Source organism: Microcaecilia unicolor, chromosome 5 (assembly GCF_901765095.1).
Source record: "Microcaecilia unicolor chromosome 5, aMicUni1.1, whole genome shotgun sequence".
NCBI classification, from domain to species: Eukaryota; Metazoa; Chordata; class Amphibia; order Gymnophiona; family Siphonopidae; genus Microcaecilia; species Microcaecilia unicolor.
This window is the reverse complement of record NC_044035.1, coordinates 55,384,297-55,403,501: the sequence shown is the minus strand read 5'-3', so window position 1 is coordinate 55,403,501 and position 19,205 is coordinate 55,384,297. Positions and strand designations below refer to the sequence as shown.

The following is a 19,205-nucleotide window of genomic DNA, read 5'->3' as shown; positions in this document are numbered from 1 at the left end:
ATACTGAAAACCATGGGATGAGATCAGAGTACCAAGGGAAGAAGTATAGATGGAGAAAAGAAAAGGTTCCAGGACAGATCCCTGCGGTACACCAACTGACAGTGGGATAGAAGTAGAGGAAGATCCACTAGAGTATACACTAAAGGTACGCTGGGAGAGATAAGAAGAAAACCAGGAAAGAACAGAGCCCTGAAATCCAAGTGGGGACAGCGTATCAAGGAGTAGGCTGTGATCAACAGTGTCAAAAGCAGCACATAGATCGAGAAGGATGAGGATAGAATAGAGACCTTTGGATCTGGCCAGGAACAGATCATTGGAAACTTTAGCAAGTGCTGTTTCAGTTGAATGAAGGGGGCGAACACCAGATTGAAGTGGATCAAGAATAGCTTGAGATGAAAGAAAGTCAAGGCAACGGCGGTGAACAGCATGTTCAAGTATCTTGGATAGGAAAGGGAGGAGGTAGATGGGGTGATAGTTGGAAGGACAGGTAGGGTCCAATGACAGTGCTTATGTTGCTTCTTATTTTCCTCAATCAGATCTTTTTTCATTCTTTGAAGGATATTCTTTTGGTTCTAATAGCTTCTTCCTTAGTGTGCCTCTGGACCGGCCCAGGAAATGACTGATGGGTTGTGCTCGCCTACCAGCAGGTAGAGACTGAGAATTCTGACTCTTGTGAGAGCCAATAACAGCCCTGTCCCACGTGAGAAAGAACCAGTATTCTATCTCCAGTAGGCTGTGAGCCCTTCAGTCTCAGTTCTTTTCTTTCCTTAAAAAGGAAGCAGTTCTTTTTTTTTTTTTTTTAGTATTCTTGTGATAGTGTAGGTTTTCATAACGTATCTGTGCGTTGACATCTTTGTGTTACTGACAGGCTGAGACCCATGGGGGTTCTCTGTTAGCCTCGAGGGCTCCACATTTCAGGCGACTATTAGGTATATTTTCAAAGCACTTAGCCTTCCAAAGTTCCATAGGTTTCTAAGGAACTTTGGAAGGCTAAGAGCTTTGAAAATGAGTCCCTTTTAAGTCTCTCTCCCCACACCTCCCGTTGCCCATTATTGTGAGCAGGTCACTAGAGATCTGTCTCTACCGAGCTGGAGCAGCTTCGACCCCTTCGAGGGAAGGTTGTGTGGAACGCTTGGGAGAGACAGCCATTCTACACGCGTCTCTACATTCCTGTAAAAAAACAAAAATAGACAAGTGAACGAACAAAACAGTATTAATTTCCTGTTTTTCTTCTGTACTGGGGTTATATGTTCTCTGTGCAGTTGGTGGCTGTCTTTCCTTACTACAGCAAGAGTGTTTAAAGACATGCAGAAAGGCCCCGTGTGTTAGCGCCGTGCTCTGACGGCAGCAGGGGTGTGTGAGATTTGTACTGCTGTGGGAAACCCAACCTCTTCTTTTTTGACTGACCCAAAGGATGCTTTTACAGTATTGGTTTCTTGTGCCTTCAATTTTGGGGTCATTTTTGGTTTCTCACTCGGCGGTTCCCGTTTTGGTGGGCACTGCCACCATTTTGGTTCTCTTGATAGTGTCTGAGCGGCCTTTCCATTCCCGTAGCAGTCTGAGTCTTCTATGCTGCAGCTGTTTGGGCAAGGAGGGTTCCCCAGAAAGGGATTTCCTCCAGATTATATGCTGGACATGCATCAAGCATTTCTTTTTAAATTCTCTTCTCTGTCCTCAGAGCACTGTTTGGGTACCTCTGGGAGGATTTATTTTACTATCAAGAGGTCTAGGGTTTCACGGGATCTTTAAGAAGAGGAATATTTATTGGCTGCAGACCCTGATTTACAAGATGGTGAGGAAGAAATGAAGATTCTGATATTCTTCAGGGTGATGTATGTGGTTGCCAGCTTGAGGGTAAGCTGCCTTCTGGTGAGGACCCCTGAATAGTAAGTGTGTTTTATAATGCTTTGAATTTTGAGGGGAAATCGGCAGCCACTGAGAGATGTGGCGTAGGCATTCACAAGTACCAAGTAGCATATCAAAATGACTGGTAATAAGGCTATTAGGTATTCAGTCCCAATGCAGAGATGTATGCACTAGACTTAAGCCAGAAGAACTTAAATGTCTGGTCTGAAGGGACTTAGAAGGGGCAGCTCATTCTTCTGTGTGAATTTAAGGCCATTTGGTAATGATATGCAGTGGTATGGGATATGTTGTTCACATTTCCCATGTTGTTACAAACGAATTCTCACCCCTATTCTGCGCACAGATCCTAGCAGAAAACAATTATATCTGCCAAGATTTCTACAGTACTGGTGGTTGAAGGCTCAGATCTTAGATATCCTCACGACTGCTGTATGAGACTCTCTCTTTTTACAAAAAAAAAAAAACAGTCGATGTTTTGGTTCTTTAGTGGCCAGAGCATGTTTTTGGATAGATCTACTGATGACTTACCTTTGTTAAATAGGGAAATCGCTAAGTTTTTAAGGTGAATTCTATGTTCTGGGCAGCCATTCTGTAAGATTTGCTTTGGACTTCTTCAGTATGTGGCGTTTAATTTGGCCGTACGCTGTTCTCTAGGGATTCACAGATGGTTGGCAGATGCAGCCTTTTAATCCCAGCTTAGTAAGTTTCCCTTTTGGAACTTCTTTCTAATTGAAGCCGTGGACATGGATTTCGGCATTTTAGAACAGATAGTGTGGCTAGTGTGCAGTTTTCACGTTTCTTCCGGAGGTTCTAATCCTTTTGTGGAGCCAGATGCAGAGATGCTGGTACCTTCTCTCTGTCCAAAGGTTGTCATTCCCACTGTTGATGTTCAGGTCCAATCTCTGATTCCTGGGGGTTCTCAATTAACACAGTTTTGTCAGAGGTGGGTACAGATTATCTTCGATCGGTGGGTTCTTTGAAGCTATTCAAAAGTGTACACCTTAGAGTTTGCACAGGCTTTTCCAGATGCCTTCCTAGAGTCTTCTTGTCATTCTTGGTTCAAGGCAAGAGCTGTCAGTGATTCCAAACAGGTTTCTCAATTTGTGGGCAATCTGTCCAGTGCCTTCCTTGGAGATCGGAGCAGGCCGCTGTACCTTTTTGTCATACTGAACAAAGGAGGGTTCTTTTGGCCTCTTCTACTTCTCAAGGGGAATAGAGCCCTCCAAGACTCTAGTTTTGCATGACACCTCTTCACTCCGTTGTTGTAGAGCTTTCTAGACAATTCTTATCAGCTTTGAACTTGACGGGGGTCTTCCTTCTCTTCCTGATCCATTCCATGCTCCAAAGATTTCTTTGCTTCACAGTTTTGTGCAGGCATTCTCAGTTTTGTGTGCTTCATTTTGGGTTAGCAACAGTTCCTTGCTCTTTCACTTACATTCTGGTCGTAGTGGCAGCGGTTTTACGTAAGGGAGGAATCTTAGTCTATCTCTGTCAAGCCGACAGGTTGATCAAGACAAATTCATATCGGGAAAGTTCTCAAGGCATAACCAGAGTAGTCCACTTTCTGGACTCCCTAGGTTGGATGCTAATCCCTTTCAAGTGTCGTTTTCTATCGTCTCAGGCTGTCGACTATCTAGAGGTGTCTTTTGACATTCTTCTAGGATAAGTATTTCTTTCACAGGCCAGCATTCATAACTGCAACGTTGATTCCATGTGCAAGAGAGTATCTTCTGGTCCTGAGATCCATGGCACTAGTTTCTTGGGCCAGGGCACATATGAGGCTTCTTCAACGGTCTCTGTTGTCCCAGTGGTCTTGGTTGAACTCTTTGATGGTTAGGTTTCCACTCAGAGTGATGGGGTGCAGGAGTCTCTGCTGGTGGCTCCAGTGGTCCAGTTTGTCTACAGGTGTTCCCTTCTATTCTCCCCAGTGGACGATAGTTACCATCGTTTCCAGTCACAGGGGCTGGGGAGCTCACTGTCTGGGACATTTTGTGCTGGCCCTTTGGTTCCAGGAGGAGCCGTGCAGTTTCATAAGTCTGTTAGACACAAGAGCATTTCATTTACCACTGGCAACGTTTTTGAATTGAATCGAAGGCAAGCCAGTACCAGTCCTGTCAGACAATGCAATGGTAGTGTCCTCCATCAGTCGTCAAGGAGGAACAAGGAGTCATCAGTTGGAACAGGGGACGTCTCTTCTTGTCCTTTGGGCAGAGTTTCCCCTCTCCATACTTTCAGTGTTTCTGGTGGTGGGGGCATTGAATGTTCAGGCAGACTTCCTTGGTCGGCAATCCTTTGTCCCAGGTGAATGAGTACTCGATTTGTCAGCTTTCGACAGCATTGTGAGTCACTGGGGGGTATGGGACATGGCTCTTAGAGCATCCGGTTTCAATTCCAAGCTGGCATGATTCCTCAAGTCAAGAAAATATTGCGATGCAGAGACTCGGTACTCTCATTTGGCCTTAGCTGTTGGAACTTCTTTCATTTGTTTTCTCTGTGGCCTCTCCTGGGCCATCTGGTACAGGGCATTGATACTCTTGGAAGCTTGGCAGCTCCAGACTGGCTGTGGTATGCTGATCTCATGCATCTAGTGGTAGACTCAGATATGGCACTTCCGGAGGCACTCGGACTTCTGTTTCACAATCCTCTAGCTCTCCCAGTTTGACTTGTTTTACCGATTAGTTCTTGAAAGGGCTTGATTGAGAAACAGAGCGTTCTCAGCTGAAGTGTTTGTTGCTATACTTTATTCTTAGCGATATCCTACTTCTCCGGTTCATACTGGGCCTTGGAGAATTTTTTGAGGCCTGGTGCACATATTGTGGTGTGGCTCCCTCTTGAACTTCAATGGCGCAGGTCCTGGATTTTTTTAAAGGATGATTTGCAGTGGTGTAATTCTCGCTTCTCTTAATGTGCAGTTTGCAGCTGTGATTTATTTTTGAGTCTGGTTCAACGGAAAAACCTTATCTAGTTATCTGGATGTGGTTTGTTTTTCTTTGTGGAGTTAGTCTTTTTCATCCTCTGTGTTGAGCCATGCTTCCCTCTTGGGATCTCAATTTCGTTCTTCCACCCCTTTCTTGACTGCCCTTTTCAACCTCTATCTACTGATTCCATTCTAGCTCTGACTCTCAAAGCTGTGTTTTTATTAGCCATAACCTCAGCAAGTCAGGTGCCAGTCTTGCAGGCTCTTTTGTGCAGGTCTTTCTTCCTGAAATTTCTTTGTCCAGTTCCTTCCTTCCTTTCTCTGGTTTGTTGGTGTTTCTCTTCAACTAATCAATAGTTTTACCCGTGTTGGATTGTGAAAACTGAACATCAGGAGAGTTCTCGAACAGTATTTGCAGCAAACGTAAGAGTTAAGGCACTCAGATTGTCTCTTTGTGCTTCTACGTGCTTCCTGCAAGGACTGGCAGCTTCTTAGGCCATCATTGCATAGTGGATTCAGAAAATGTTTGCTTCTGCTTATTTTCTTTTTTGTGTAAGCCCATTGCAGAAGGAGTGAAGACACTCAAGCATCTTCGTGGGCTAAGAGTTCTTTCGTTTCTCAATTAGAATTTTATATAACAGCAACGTGATCTTTGTTGCATTTCTTTTCCTGACATTGCATTGTTTGATGTGCAGTCAGGTCAGGATGCTCTTTTTGGTAAATGAGGGCTTACAGTGGGGCTATTAGGGTCCCTCCCTTGAATGCACTGCTCTGTTACTTCCCATCAGTCATTTCCTGGGCTGGTCCGGAGGGATGCTAAGGAAGGAGAAATCAGATCTTACCTGCTAATTTGCTTTCCTTTAGTCCCTCCAGACTGGCCCAGACCCCTCCCTCTGCTTAGTTTCTTTCTCTATACAATGCTCTTTTGTTTGGTTTATAGTTGGTTCTGTTTCTTGGAAAACTGCTTGATTCATTCCTGTTTACTCTTTTTTTTTTTCAGTAAAAAAAACAAACCCAAACAAACAAAAAAACACCAAGTAAAGAACTTTTACAATACATGAACTTTTGGATCCACAATCCAGTCATGAAGACTACATGTCATAAGTGGCTGTTCAAGTTCGCTGGTTGCACAGATATTCCTTTAAGACAATACTGGTTCTTCCTCAGGCAGGGCAGAGCTTTTATTGGCTCTCACCAGAGTCAGAATTCTCAGTCTCCACCTGCTGGTAAATGAGCACAACCAATCAGTCATTTCCTGGCTGGTCTGGAGGGACTGAAGGAAAGTAAATTAGCAGGTAAGATCTAATTTCTCCTTTCACTTCACATTTTAACCATGCTGGCTGTCATTTGCTGTTATTAACACCTTTGTTAATACGTGGAATACATCTGGTCTAGGCTTCCACGATGGTATTTTTAAACAACATTCATGCTTGATTTAAAATCCTAACCTTTGCAGTTGATGCTTTTTAGCTTCTTTTTAACCGTTTTCCTCATTTTGTTGTAGTTGCTTTTCAAAAATTAAATGCTGCTACAGTAGATTTCCTTAGTGACTTCACTCCAGATATCAGCTCAAATTTGATCATATGATCATTGTTTCTCAGGATGGGGAAATTTTAAACTTTTGGTCATTTCCTTTAATAACCTGTCAGACCAAACCAATCCATTGAGGGAAGTTGTGGAGATTAAGGATTCACAGTCTGATAAGCCTTGAAAGCTAATAGCAAAAATGTTTTTTTTTTTACTCACTCTAGGGAATTGGCCTAGTTGTACTCTTGGTATAGGGTATGTCTCATTCCTGGGTTAGTAACTACAATATGTAGTGAAGTTTGTGACTGCATCACTTTTAGCTGTGGTGATGGATAGAAAGCCTAAAATATAGCATTTGCCTTCTGTTGTCTTTGGCTTTGATATAGAATCATGAGGAGCAGAAGACTGCACTAGACTCCTCTAAGGGGAGAAATCAGCTTTGCTTTCGTTCTCTGTCTCCATCTGTTGGCAGGGGGACATAAATCACTTGCTTGGACTGGTCTGGTAGGAGTAAGGGAAAGGGAAATTAATTGGTTAGTTAAAATTTAACTTTTTCATTCTGTGTATGTGCACCACTATATGTGATCAATTGTACTGAACAACAAAAAGAGTCCAAATCTCCCGCAAAAAGACAACAAAACAAGCGGAAGAAATCCAGAAAGACCAGACTGAAACCACAGTTAAAATGTAACTTTTTCATTCTGTGTATGTGTACCACTGTATGTGATCAGTTGTACTGAGGCACGCTTTCTATCTCATTTAAGGTACATTGCTCCTTTAAACCTCAGTGATTGTAACTGATAAAATTCTATTTTTTTTCCTCTCTTCTGCAGGACACAATGGATTAGTAGCGGTATGTATTTAGCTTATAATATTTTATAAAAATTATTGAGGCAATTTTTTTTCCATGATATTTCTACACATTATCAGAGCAAAAGTGTGTACGTACTTCACTTTGAAACTGTTCTTGGGTACGTGTCTATAAACATTTGTGTCTGCTTTTCTGTAGATATTTTTTCATGGGTACTAATATGCTTAGAGTAGAAAGTGTAATTTATATGCATTATTTTCCTCCCCCCAATCAATGGTGGTCCTTCCACTGGGCATACTCCTATGGTAGCAGAAATTGGGGGGGGGGGGGAGAGGGAGAGTGTGTGGTGCTGGAATAACCAGCACCATTTAAACCACTGTCAGTGCAGTAGTGGGCATTTGAGGACCTGCGTATGCACAACGCCTGAGACGTCCTGCCTTCTCCAACAGGAAGTTTGCTTTGCAGGGGATAGGACTTGATGGGCCATGAGTGATGCGTGTGCTGGAACTCAAAGACCTGTCACTGTGTTGAATTTCCTGCTTGGGTAGAGGATGGAGGGTAGGGTACTTACAGCAGCAATAGGGGCAAGAAAAGAAAGGGAGATCCTGGACATGATAAAAAAGGGTGGTAGGGAAAGGTAGGATAGATGTTTGTTAGCACTGGAAACAGGAGAGGTTCACAGGAACCACAGAAGAGCAGATGTGGTACAATGGTGGGAGCATGCAGACTTCTCTGCTGTCTCCATCTGTCAGTACCTGAGGGGTAGGGATGGGATGGGCCACTTGCAGGACAGAGAGAAACAGAGATATGAAACATGAAAGGAGGGAAAGGGAGATGCTAAACTACAGGGGATAGGAAATGAAAGATGCTGGCCCATGAGGGAGATAGAGAATGGGAGATGCTGGACTATGGAGGGTGTTAGAGAAAGGGATATGCTACACATGAACATGAAGATGGAGGGATAAACAGTGGAAGGGGAGATCCTGTACTATGGGGAGATGCTGGTCATGGGGGTGGGTAAGCAAGGGAAGGGGAGATGCTGGACATAAGGAAGGTGCACTGCTGAAGGTTCACCTAACGTATCAGATACTCTTGGGCAAGCCCTCACCCTAACCTAAGCATGGCCCTGGAAATACCATCTCTCAATGCAGCTGAAAGCATGCACGTTATGGAAAAATGTGCAGACTTTTAGCTTCATTGAGGGAGGGCAATTTTTAGATGGTAGATATGCTTTGGTAAAATACTTTTTGCTCATATAAATCAATTTGAAAATTACGCTCGAGGAGGGCATTTTTATAAGAGGGTGCATAGACAGGAAAGACACATAGATCCATATGTTGTACCTATTTTACAAAGGCAACATATGAACTGAAATGCCTAAAAAAAAAAAAAGCTCCCACACAAAGTTACAACTGGTCTGATGTAGGAGTATCTTTGTACGTGCGTGCGTGTGTGTGCTATTATGGTTCACTTTCTAGCTCAAAGGGATATGTATTTACTCCCTACTGTTAACAAATGTAAGTCCTATGTGGATGAGTATGTACCACTGTTGTGCTTGAGTCACTTTGGGAGCAAATTTCAATAAGATACACAGATAATATGTTATATACTTTGTGCTCACACAAATTGTAGGTAATCACATTACAGGGAACTTTCTCACAGACAGGCTGGTGGATGGCTGGAATGCTCTCCTGGGGAAATAGTGGAGACAAAACTGACAATGGAATTCAAATGTGCATGGGATAAACTCTGATAGCAAGAGGATGAACATGAAATATTAGGGGTAACCTGCATGGAATGGCAGCTGCAACCCTAAACATTTTTATGAGCAATAGGAATATGTGGAGATGAAAACAGTAACAGAATTCAAACATGCGTGGGATAAACATAAAGGAATCCTGTTCAGAAGGAATGTATCCTTGGGAGCATAGCCAAGTTTAGGTGGCAGAGCGTGTGGTGGGAGGCGGGGCTAGTGGTTGGGAGGCGGGGATAGTGCTGGGCAGACTTATATGGTCTGTGCCAGAGCTGGTGGTGGGAGGCAAGGCTGGTGGTTGGGAGGTGGGGATAGTGCTGGCCAGACTTATACAGTCTGTGCCCTGAAGAGGACAGGTACAAATAAAAAGTAGCACATATGAATTTATCTTGTTGGGCAGACTGGATGAACCGTGCAGGTCTTTTTCTGCCGTCATCTACTATGTTACTATTAGGCATATTTTCAAAGCACTTTGGGAGGCTAAGTTCCATAGGTTTCTATGGAACTTTGGGAGGCTAAGTGCTTTGAAAATACGCCTGCATGTGTTCTTTTTGGTACTAATATAATAAATAGGTATATGATGTATTAAATAGGGGGAGCTGCATGTTTTCCTTGCTGTAATTGTTTGTCACTAGCCTACCTCCACAACTTGCTGTATGTTAAGCAGAGTGGTTTATGAACAAATATTTGATGAAACATATTTCAGATATGATAGCAAAAGAAGGTAAAAATAAGATAAACACTGACTTGGGAATTCCAAATAGTGGATGCTTTCGTCAAAGTGTTTCTGCTAGCTGAATTGCAGATATTACAACTTACCAAATTGGTGGTGAGCACCTTGGATAGGAGGTTTGCCACGATTTCTGAGCATGAATTTGTGAATTGTATGCTGGCGGTGGAGCAGAAAGGGGTAGAGGAAGAGGTAGTGGAAGTGGTTAAAGAGGCCTGAATGCAACAATTAACAGTGCTGAAGTCTCGCCTAATAAAATAGAAAGAAAAAAGCAAGCTCTTGAAAATTGGTACAGGAACAATAATCTTCATTTCGCGAGAATTCCTGAGACCCTGGTTTAAGTAGCTTTGAACATGGGCTGCAGAATGAACTGCTCCTAGTTAAGAATCTTGGAACTGAGAGGGCAGAAAAGTTATGCACCCTAATAGGCCATGGGTGGTGACAGCCATATTTCTCAGTTTTGCTTTCAGGCTCATCATAGCAAAGGAGAATTTTACTACTACTTCAAGATAATCAGGTCAAGGTTGCCCAGAAACTTGCAGAGAAGAAAATATGGTTTATCTTTCAGTTCTCAGCAGTTCTGGCAAGCACAACACACATCATGGTGATTCCAGCAGAGGCTAATACATTGACCACCCAGATGATGCCTGCAGTGGAGTTTCCAAAGTGATATGTTTTTGTATTAATTATTTCTAGATATTCATTACAAATCAAGTAAAACAACTTTGTACAGAAAAGTTAATCCAAGACAAACCAAGGGGAATAAGAAAACAATTGAGGAATAAGATACACATCCTCATTTGGTTAACTCAAATCCAAAATCCTAGGGGAGAACCAAGTCCTTAAATTTTAGGAAACAAATGTAAGAATTAATGGGGGGGGGGGGGGGGGGGGGGGGGAAGATAAAAATTCTGCTCAAGGCACAAACTAATTCGTTATAAGGGCTGTTCGGCTGTTAAATTTCAGGTCAGGAGTTGCACCCTGCATACCAGACAATCTCTTGGAGGCAAAAAAAAAAAATAGGATAAATGGACCAGTTAAAAACATTTAACAAAACAAAATTTCACAACACGTTTACATGGGAGCTTCAAGAAAAACGAAGTTCCCAACTGTACTACCCCAGAATACTTTTTCTCTAATGAGCTCCTCTATTTGGGGGGGGGGGGGGGGGGTACGATAGTCTGTTTCTTCAATATGGATATAATTGCTAATGTGGATAGTGTGACTGCAGCTGATTTTGACTTATGTTGACTGTGACAGTGGAGCCAGGATGTATTTAGCATGTGCTAAATGATAAGATGCCCATAGGAATAATGGGCATCTTATTTAGCATGCACTAAATCTGTTGGTGCGACTTAGTAAAAGCACCTCTCAGGTTTTACATTCCAAATCTCCTCTTGTTACTGTGTTGTGTGTGTGTGTGAGACTGTGTTTGCTGTGAGGGTATGGATGTGGGGCAGTGAATGCTTGTGGATGCGGTGGGTGAATATTACCTGAAAGTTATTGATGCTTCTCTCTGAGAGACATAACGTAGAATCTACTGGGAGCAGAGGTCAGTGCTTACCAGGTATTTAATTGTGGAGAAGTTTGTGATCCTGATGTGCTGAATGAATGGGAAGGAGTCCTACCATGTGAACAGCACCTGTGTTCAGGTTTCGGGGTGTATTGTGTGATGGCCATGGGAGAGCAACCCAAGATGGGGTTATTTTTTGCTTGCTGTGGTTATAGGGAATGAAACCGGGGATGATGTGAGTGTGGGAGGGATAGAAGCATCCAGGGGGATCTGGAATTTTCTAATATTTTGTTTATGTATAGTTTCCTGTGCTTCATATACTGTCTTGGATATAGGCTGGGCATCCAGGTCTACTGTGTTAATGTGTAAAGTCTTGAGTTATGTGGCAGTGTATTTAATATGGAATGGTGTGAGGTTTTTTTTCATAGAATATCTCTGGCAGCGTTCTCTGTAAGCTGTGTTCCTGCTGGTAGAGGTGGCCCTCCAGTATCACATTTTCAATCATGATGGGTAGGCAGGTTCTGCCATAATGCCTCTCCCTCATGATTGCAAACGCGATTTAGAGCACCACCACCCTTACTAGTGGGAACATGAGCAGAGGACTCCTGCACAGCTTAGAGGGAATGCTGGTCTCTGGTATTAGCTCTCTAGTGAAAAGGTATAAAATTTTACAGACCCTGAAGAAACATAAAGTTTGTGTTGTGCTTGCAAGAAACACCTCTTCACAGCCTTGAGCATAGTAAGTTATTAAAGAGTGCTGGCTTAGCGAAGTTTTTGTATATCTTTGGGTAAATATAAAGCAGGTGTGACTGCTCTGATTAGTCAAGGGGTAGCCTTCATAATCCATAAAATATTCAAGATCCTGTGGATGGTAAGGGGAAAGGGATGGGATTTGATATACTGCATTTTTTTTTAAATCAAAGCAGTTTACATTTTGTATACAGGTACTTATTTTGTACCTGTGGCAATGGAGGGTTAAGTGACTTACCAAGAGTCACAAGGAGCTGCAGTGGGAATTGAACCTAGTTCCCCAGGTTCTCGGGCCGCTGCACTAATCATTAGGCATTCTGTACCTTATGATTCAAAGACCAAAATTGGTGGTTCCTAATATATATGTACCTAGAGGACAATTCTATAAAGGGGCACTTAATTGGAGCCTATTTTATAAAGCAAGGTAGATGCCTAGTTTTCCTTATAGAATATTGGTGAATCAAGTTAGGTATGTGTTTATATTTCGGCACAAACACTTAAACACCAGCCATAGGGCTTTGTGTTGGCCTGGGGTCTTCATGCCACTGTTAGAGCACTTGGTCCCATTTTTGATCATGAGGTCTTTGTGGCACTCTTGATACTTTGAAGTGTTTTTGCCACTGTGGCAGATGTTTGCAAGTACATTTTAAGCAAATGGGATTAAATGGATGGGAACCCACCATTAGCATGCAGAATTGCTTGCTCTTTTAATAGGCTTAAATGATTCAAGCTCCAGCCTTGCCTTGTCTCCGAGTTCCTGCTAAGCTCCAGCCCTGCCTTGTCTCTGAGTACTTGCCAAGCTCCTGCCTTGTCTCTCCGGGTTCCTGCCTTGTCTCTCCGGGTTCCTGCCTTGCCAAGCTCCAGCCTGGTCTCTGAGTCCTTGCCAAGCTCCAATCCTGCCTTGTCTCCAAGTTCCTGCCTTGCCTGGTCTCCAAATCCTTGCCAAGCTCCAGCCCTGCTTTGTCTCCTCCTTGCCAAGCTCCAGCCCTGCCTGGCCTCCGATTTCTTGCCTTGTCTCTGAGTTCCTGCCAAGCTCCAGTCCTGTTGTGTCTGTTTTGCCTTGCCTTGACTGGTCTTAGCCTTACCTTGTCTTGTATAGTGCTTTGTCATGTGTAGATCTTGCCCTGCGTTGCCTTGGGTCTTGCCTAGATCCAGTTCTTGCCCTGCATTGCCTTGCCTTGTCTGGACCCAGTTCTTGCCTTGTTTCCTTGTCTTGTTTTGTCCTGACCGTATTCAGTTCTAGCCCTGTTGCCTTGCCTTCCTTGCCTCATCTGGATCTGGTTCCTGTCTTTCCTTGCCTTGTCCAGCAGTGGTGTACCAAGGTGGAGGCGGTCCGCCCTGGGTGCACGCTGCTGGAGAGCCGCGGCGCGCGCCTGTCGGCTGACTCAGAGTTTGCTAACTTTGTTCGTTCGCTGCAGCTCCCGGGGCAGAGGGAGCTGCAGCGAACGAACGAACGAAGTTAGCGAACTCGGACTCAGCCGACAGGCGCACTCCGCGGCACCCCCCCTCAGCGGCGTGCACCCGGGGGGGGTGTCATTTTGCCGGGGGGGGGGAGGTGTCATTTCGTCGGGGGGGGGAGGTGTCATTTCGTCGGGGGGGGGGGGGGGGCGCATCGGCGATCCGCCCCGGGTGTCATGCAGGCTAGGAACGCCACTGTTGTCCTGTTTTCCTTCTTAGTCATGTCTGCCTTGTCCCGCCTGCTTTTTCCTGTCTAGTTCTGTCTGTCTGGCCTGCCTTATCCCTGTCACAGTTCCAGCCCTGCTTCAGTTCCTGCCTAGCCTGCGTTCCAGTCCAAGGTTCTGTCTGGCTTCAGTTCCTGCCAAGGTTCTTGCCTTGAATCACCTTGCCTTGACTCCTGCCTTGTTGCCAGCCTAGGGGACTTGTCTGCCACAGCTCCGGCTGCGGTCCAAGGGCTTACCAACTTGTGTCTGTGACACCTGCCCACAATCCACCCAGATGTTGGCCACGTGTACTCCAACTTGCAAACAACGCGCTATCACAGATATTTGCAAAGTTACAGAATAGTATTTAGGCAGCATATTGTGTGTGTGTGTGTGTATGTATGTATGTATGTATATATATATATATATATATACACACACACACACACACACAGTGCAATCCGCTTATGCGCAAGGGTCTGGGACCGAAGAAATGCATGCAGTTAACCAGAGCATGCACTTAACTGTTGTGTCCCAAAGAAGCTTCACATCTGATAAACATATGTACAGTACTGTTTATTATTATACGTACAGTATACAGTCTCCGTTAACTGACGTTAGGCTTACTTGAAGTAATCAGTTATAGTCCTCTGTACACTATTGGGCCTGTGAGTTCCATAGACCACGTCTGCCAGACGGTAAAAACTGTCATAGCACTGACATCCAGTGGCCTCCAGATAGGCCCGCACGGTGTTGAGACTCTCCTGCCCTTCACTTCTCTGGTCCTATGTCCAGTCTCTCTCCATCTCCCTGTTCCTGCTGTCACCACTCTAGCCCAACCTATTCCCAGACCACTACAAAGGTACTCGGCACTGGAGCAGGTCTTTCCAGTAGAGACCCATGCTCAACTGCAGCCTGGTCCTGCTCTCCTCTTGACACATTTCCTGTTGGGAGGGTGGATTCAGTAAGAAATCCCCATGCCGATCCTGAATACCTTTGGAGTGGATCAGGAAGAGGTGGTGCAACAGTGGGAGCAGGGGGAAGGGAGAGAGGGTGCTGTCTACAGGAAGGCGAGGTGAGAGGATGCTTTCTTGTTGCACCACTGCCTGCCCTAAATGTTATTGCCCTAGGTAGATGTCTAGTCCAGCTAGTGGCAGGGCTTACCCTGACCACTAAAAACCACCCTATTCAAAAAGGTATACGCTAAGGACCCAACTTAAATGTCTGAACCCTGCTACACAAGGAAACCAAAGCTCATAAAGGATACAACAAAACTCTTCCTCTCTGCGATTTCCTATTGTGTCTTTAACACATGAACCTTATTCTATCATAACATCACTTTGTTATTTACCGGAATTGTTGTATGCCTTACGGTACTATGTAAGCCACATTGAGCCTGCAAATAGGTGGGAAAATGTAGGATAAAAATGTAACAAATAATAAATAAAATAAATAATAAAATAAAATATCTTCAGAAGAAGGATGACATTGCCACGGATAACTGAGAAAGGAGATTAACACTGGATAAATGCCAAAAGTGACTGTCTAAATCCCATCCTCCCCCCCCCCCCCAAAAAAAATGCCCCATATTTTTGATTTCCTTGACCATTTTGCTTGTTATTTGAGACAGTGGGAGCTGGAGAATGTGATGTGGGAGTTGAATATGGAATAGGTTAAGAACATTTGTTTTTGTCACTTCTAGTAACCATTGTGCACTTATATTACAGGCAGCTTACCTACAGAAATCTGGAGTGAACACAGTGGTGCTGGAGAGGCGGCATGTGATTGGAGGAGCTGCAGTAACTGAGGAAATTATTCCAGGCAAGGACCCAAATTATTTTATGTTTTTAGAAATTCAACATTTCTAAATTGTATAAGCATACTTCCTACGTTTTTTAAGTACTTTTAAGTATTTAGGGGTTGAGTAAGTGGCGAATGAGGTGTATTGTAATGCACCTGGAAAAAAGGGCCCCTTGGACCAATTGCACACTAAACTAATGAATAATCAGTCATTCTTGGCGGAAGGTTATAGTGGCAAATATGAACAACTTTAAGCATAAAAATCAATAAAGGAATTTTTGAAGAAAGCGAATAGAATTCAGTGGTAGATTGTGATACCACTAGGGACAAAGAAAGCACCTGTATATAATATGTAAACTGGTTTGGTTGTACCACAGAAAGGCGGTATATCAAATGCATGACCCTTTCCTTACCCTCTCCTGGTGCTAGTAAGTGGCAATGAAATAGCAAGGGGCACTTTGATGATGATAATAATAATACATATTTTTATTGTAATAATGGAAGTATGCAGTATTGTACAGTGATAAGTATTCAGGTGTACGGTGTCCCTGCCCAAAAGAGCTTACAGTCTAGATCGGTGCCTGAGGCATTGGAGCCTAAAGTAACTTGACCAGGGTCACAAGCATGTATGTAAGTAATTGGTGATACAGCATGTAAGGATCCATTAGTCATCCTACAGAAATCCTAAACAGAGCATTTCATAAACTTCTGGGAAATTTGACATGAATTTCTATCTTTTTCAAACTTTAAGTCCTACTGTGGAATTGAAGTGGAGGAGTAGCGCAGCGGGCTGAGAACCTGGGGAACTGGATTTGATTCGCACTGCAGCCCCTTGTGACCCTGGGCAAGTCACTTAACCCTCCATTGCTCCAGATACAAAAACAGATTTTGAGCCCAGCAGGGACAGAGAAAAGTACCTGTATAGAATATGCAAACTGCTTTGCTTTTACCACAGAAAGGCAGTATATCAAAACCATGACCCCCATGATTCTAGAACACATCAAAAGAAGTTTTTCTGTCCAGGAACAAGACGAGACTGTACATATATTCATAAGGGTACTAGTTTACCCACATGCGAAATATCGCTTGCAGTTTTGGTTCTTACAATAGTGGCCTGTGTAGCTTTGTTAGTTATCAGTAATAGGTGATCTCCATGGACAGCTGGATAGAAGACCTCACAAATGAGTCACATCATCCAACAAAGCCCATATTTACTTTTATTTGGATTTTGCTTACACCTTTTTCAGTAGTAGCTCAAGGTGAGTTACATTCAGATACACTGGGTATTTCTCTCTCTCCCTGGAGGGGCTCACAATCTAAGTTTGTACCTGAGGCAATGGAGGATTGAGTGACTTGCCCAAGATCACAAGGAGCACCAGTGGGATGTTAACTGGGCACCTCTGGATGTCAAGACTGGTGCTCTAACCACTATGCAGGAAAGCTCTCTACTAGACCTACTACCGTAAGAAGTTTGAGCTAGGCTGCGCAGGTGTGATAGTTCCAACACTGCATCCTTGTATGGAGCCACCTCCATTGTTGTTGTGTCTTAATATAAACTATAGCTCCAGAAGAAGGTGGGAGGCTGCCAATGGGCAGGATTTTATTAACGGGCTGTTTTCTGTTTTTACTGTCTTTTTAAATGAAGGTAACCTGGAAATTAAAAAAAAAAAAAAAAGGAAATGGAATTAGGTTACAAACCTCAAAGAGATTCTGCAGAACAGATTGACTTGAACCTATTATTTTGTTTGGAATCCCTTTCCAAGTAATGAGATGTGAGTGTAAAGACTGAAGACCGTGTTACTGTTCTGCAAATATTCTTCACAGAGACTGATCTTAAGAGGGCTCCAGAATGTACCCTGGTTCATTCGTTGTGAACCTTGACATGACCCTCTCAGCTTAGACCCAATCAAAGGGATGCAGTCCACTAACTAATTAAATAATGCATAAACATAAAAACTGCCACACTGGGTCAGACCAAAGTAGCCCACTATCCTGTTCCTAATGGTGGCCAAGCCAGGACACACATATCTGGCAGAATTTCTAAAAGTAGCATGATTCCATGGTACTTACCTCCAGGAATAAGCAGTGCCTTTCTCCAGGTCTACTTTAACTGTTTATGGACTTTACCTCTAGGAGTTTGACATTTTTTAAAAACTGCTGTGCTAATTGCTTTTACCACATCCTCCAGTAACAAGTCCCAAATCTTAACTATGTTTTGCTTGAAAAATATTTTTTCCCATTTATTTTAAAAGTTTTACTTTTGTAACTCAGTGGTTCAAAAACTGTGGGTCACGACCCTAATTTGAGTCCCCAAAAAACTTGTTTTGGGTCACAAGCTGTCAGCACAGCAGGGCCAAACCACAACCCTTCTCTTTCCCACTACCACCATTGCCGAGCTCTCTGCCTTCCTCCATCATCATCATCAGCAGTAGTGGTAAAGGTAACAGCAAGACACAGGTCTCCCTGCATGTGATGCTGATAGTTATGCCAGTTCCTCACCCCTAATGTAAACTTCCTGTGTCAGAGGGGTTGAACCGGAAGAACTATCAGCATTACGTGCAACCCGTGTGGAGGAGTGGCCTAGTGGTTAGGGTGGTGGACTTTGGTCCTGGGGAACTGAGGAACTGAGTTCAATTCCCACTTCAGGCACAGGCAGCTCCTTGTGACTCTGGGCAAGTCACTTAACCCTCCATTGCCCCATGTAAGCCACATTGAGCCTGCCATGAGTGGGAAAGCGTGGGGTACAAATGTAGCAAAAATTTTTAAAAAATTACCGCTGCTACTGCCAACGATAACAGAGAAAGACAGTAACAGTGTGAGAAAGGGGACAATGCTGAGGATGGAGGAAGGGAGAGAGAGATGATGCAATGCTGGATGGGGAGACAGAAGAGGTACTGCATGGCTGGGGGCACTCAGAGAGAAAGAGAGAGAGGGAGAATATGCTGCATGGCAGGGGACACCGGAGGGGGGGGGGGGGAAGAGAGAGAGCATTAGTGTCAGCTTTGGAGGGGATAACGCAGGGAATGCATCTGGGGGGGGGGGGGACAGGGAACTGAGGGCATGAATGTATCTAGCAGTGGTAAGCAGGTGTGAGAGAATGGAAAAAGCCTTTCTGAATGAGAGGAGGAGTCTGAGAAGTTGAGCCTGAAGAAGGAGAAGAGAAAGGGAATAAGACTAGAAAAGACCAGAATGAGGAGGGTGTGTATCTAAGTACTTTTGCCTCTATTGTAACCTCTCACCTTCCCTGTCTTCTTAGTATCTTTCAAAGATGCATCAGTTTGAACCAAAGAGCCTATGCAGAAAACAAGTGTGAATGGAAACACGTGGTTATCAAGATGTCTGCATGCATTTTTATGGCTGCATGATACAGAGAGGTTTCATGCAGAAGATACAGCTGCTCAAAGTACTTTAAGGATTAGCGCCTTAAATCAGTGGAAATGTGGTGCGATATCATGGGTGCAGCAGCAGTGATAGACCCCTCACATGCACAGGCTGCAGACAATTTAAACCAGAAGAAAAGTTTTTATTATACTTTTATTCATGCACTTGAATTAACTGCATAACATTAGCACAGCCAAGTCAATTTAACGTAAGCGATCCTTCGAGGTATCCACTACAAAGCCACAAAGGCCTAGTCGCTAACAGGTCTGCAGTCAGACACGAAAAAGGGTTCTAGTAAAGGCCTGTCCTACCTTGCATGCTGTAGTTCTCAAACTCCTTCTCAGCAAACCCCTAGCTATGGGTGGCCAGGTTTGGAGGCTTCACTTTTTCCCAGCAAGCCAAGGGCCCAGTTTACTAAGCCGCGCTAGAGGTGCGCTAGCAGGTGCCTATAGGAATATATGGGTGTCTCTAACATTTAGCGCGCGCTAATTATAGC

The 19,205-nt window shown here is 43.9% G+C and overlaps 1 protein-coding gene across 2 annotated transcripts in view; it reads left to right on the top strand.

The window, feature by feature from the left end:
- The window catches only part of PYROXD2 (pyridine nucleotide-disulphide oxidoreductase domain 2), a 146,581-nt gene that overhangs the window by 14,243 nt on the left and 113,133 nt on the right, over positions 1 to 19,205 (top strand). For both annotated transcript variants that reach the window (XM_030202912.1, XM_030202911.1), the window contains exons 2-3: positions 7,144 to 7,163; positions 15,256 to 15,349. In XM_030202912.1, coding sequence (XP_030058772.1) covers positions 7,144 to 7,163; positions 15,256 to 15,349 — 114 coding nt within the window. The remainder of the gene's footprint in view (positions 1 to 7,143; positions 7,164 to 15,255; positions 15,350 to 19,205) is intronic.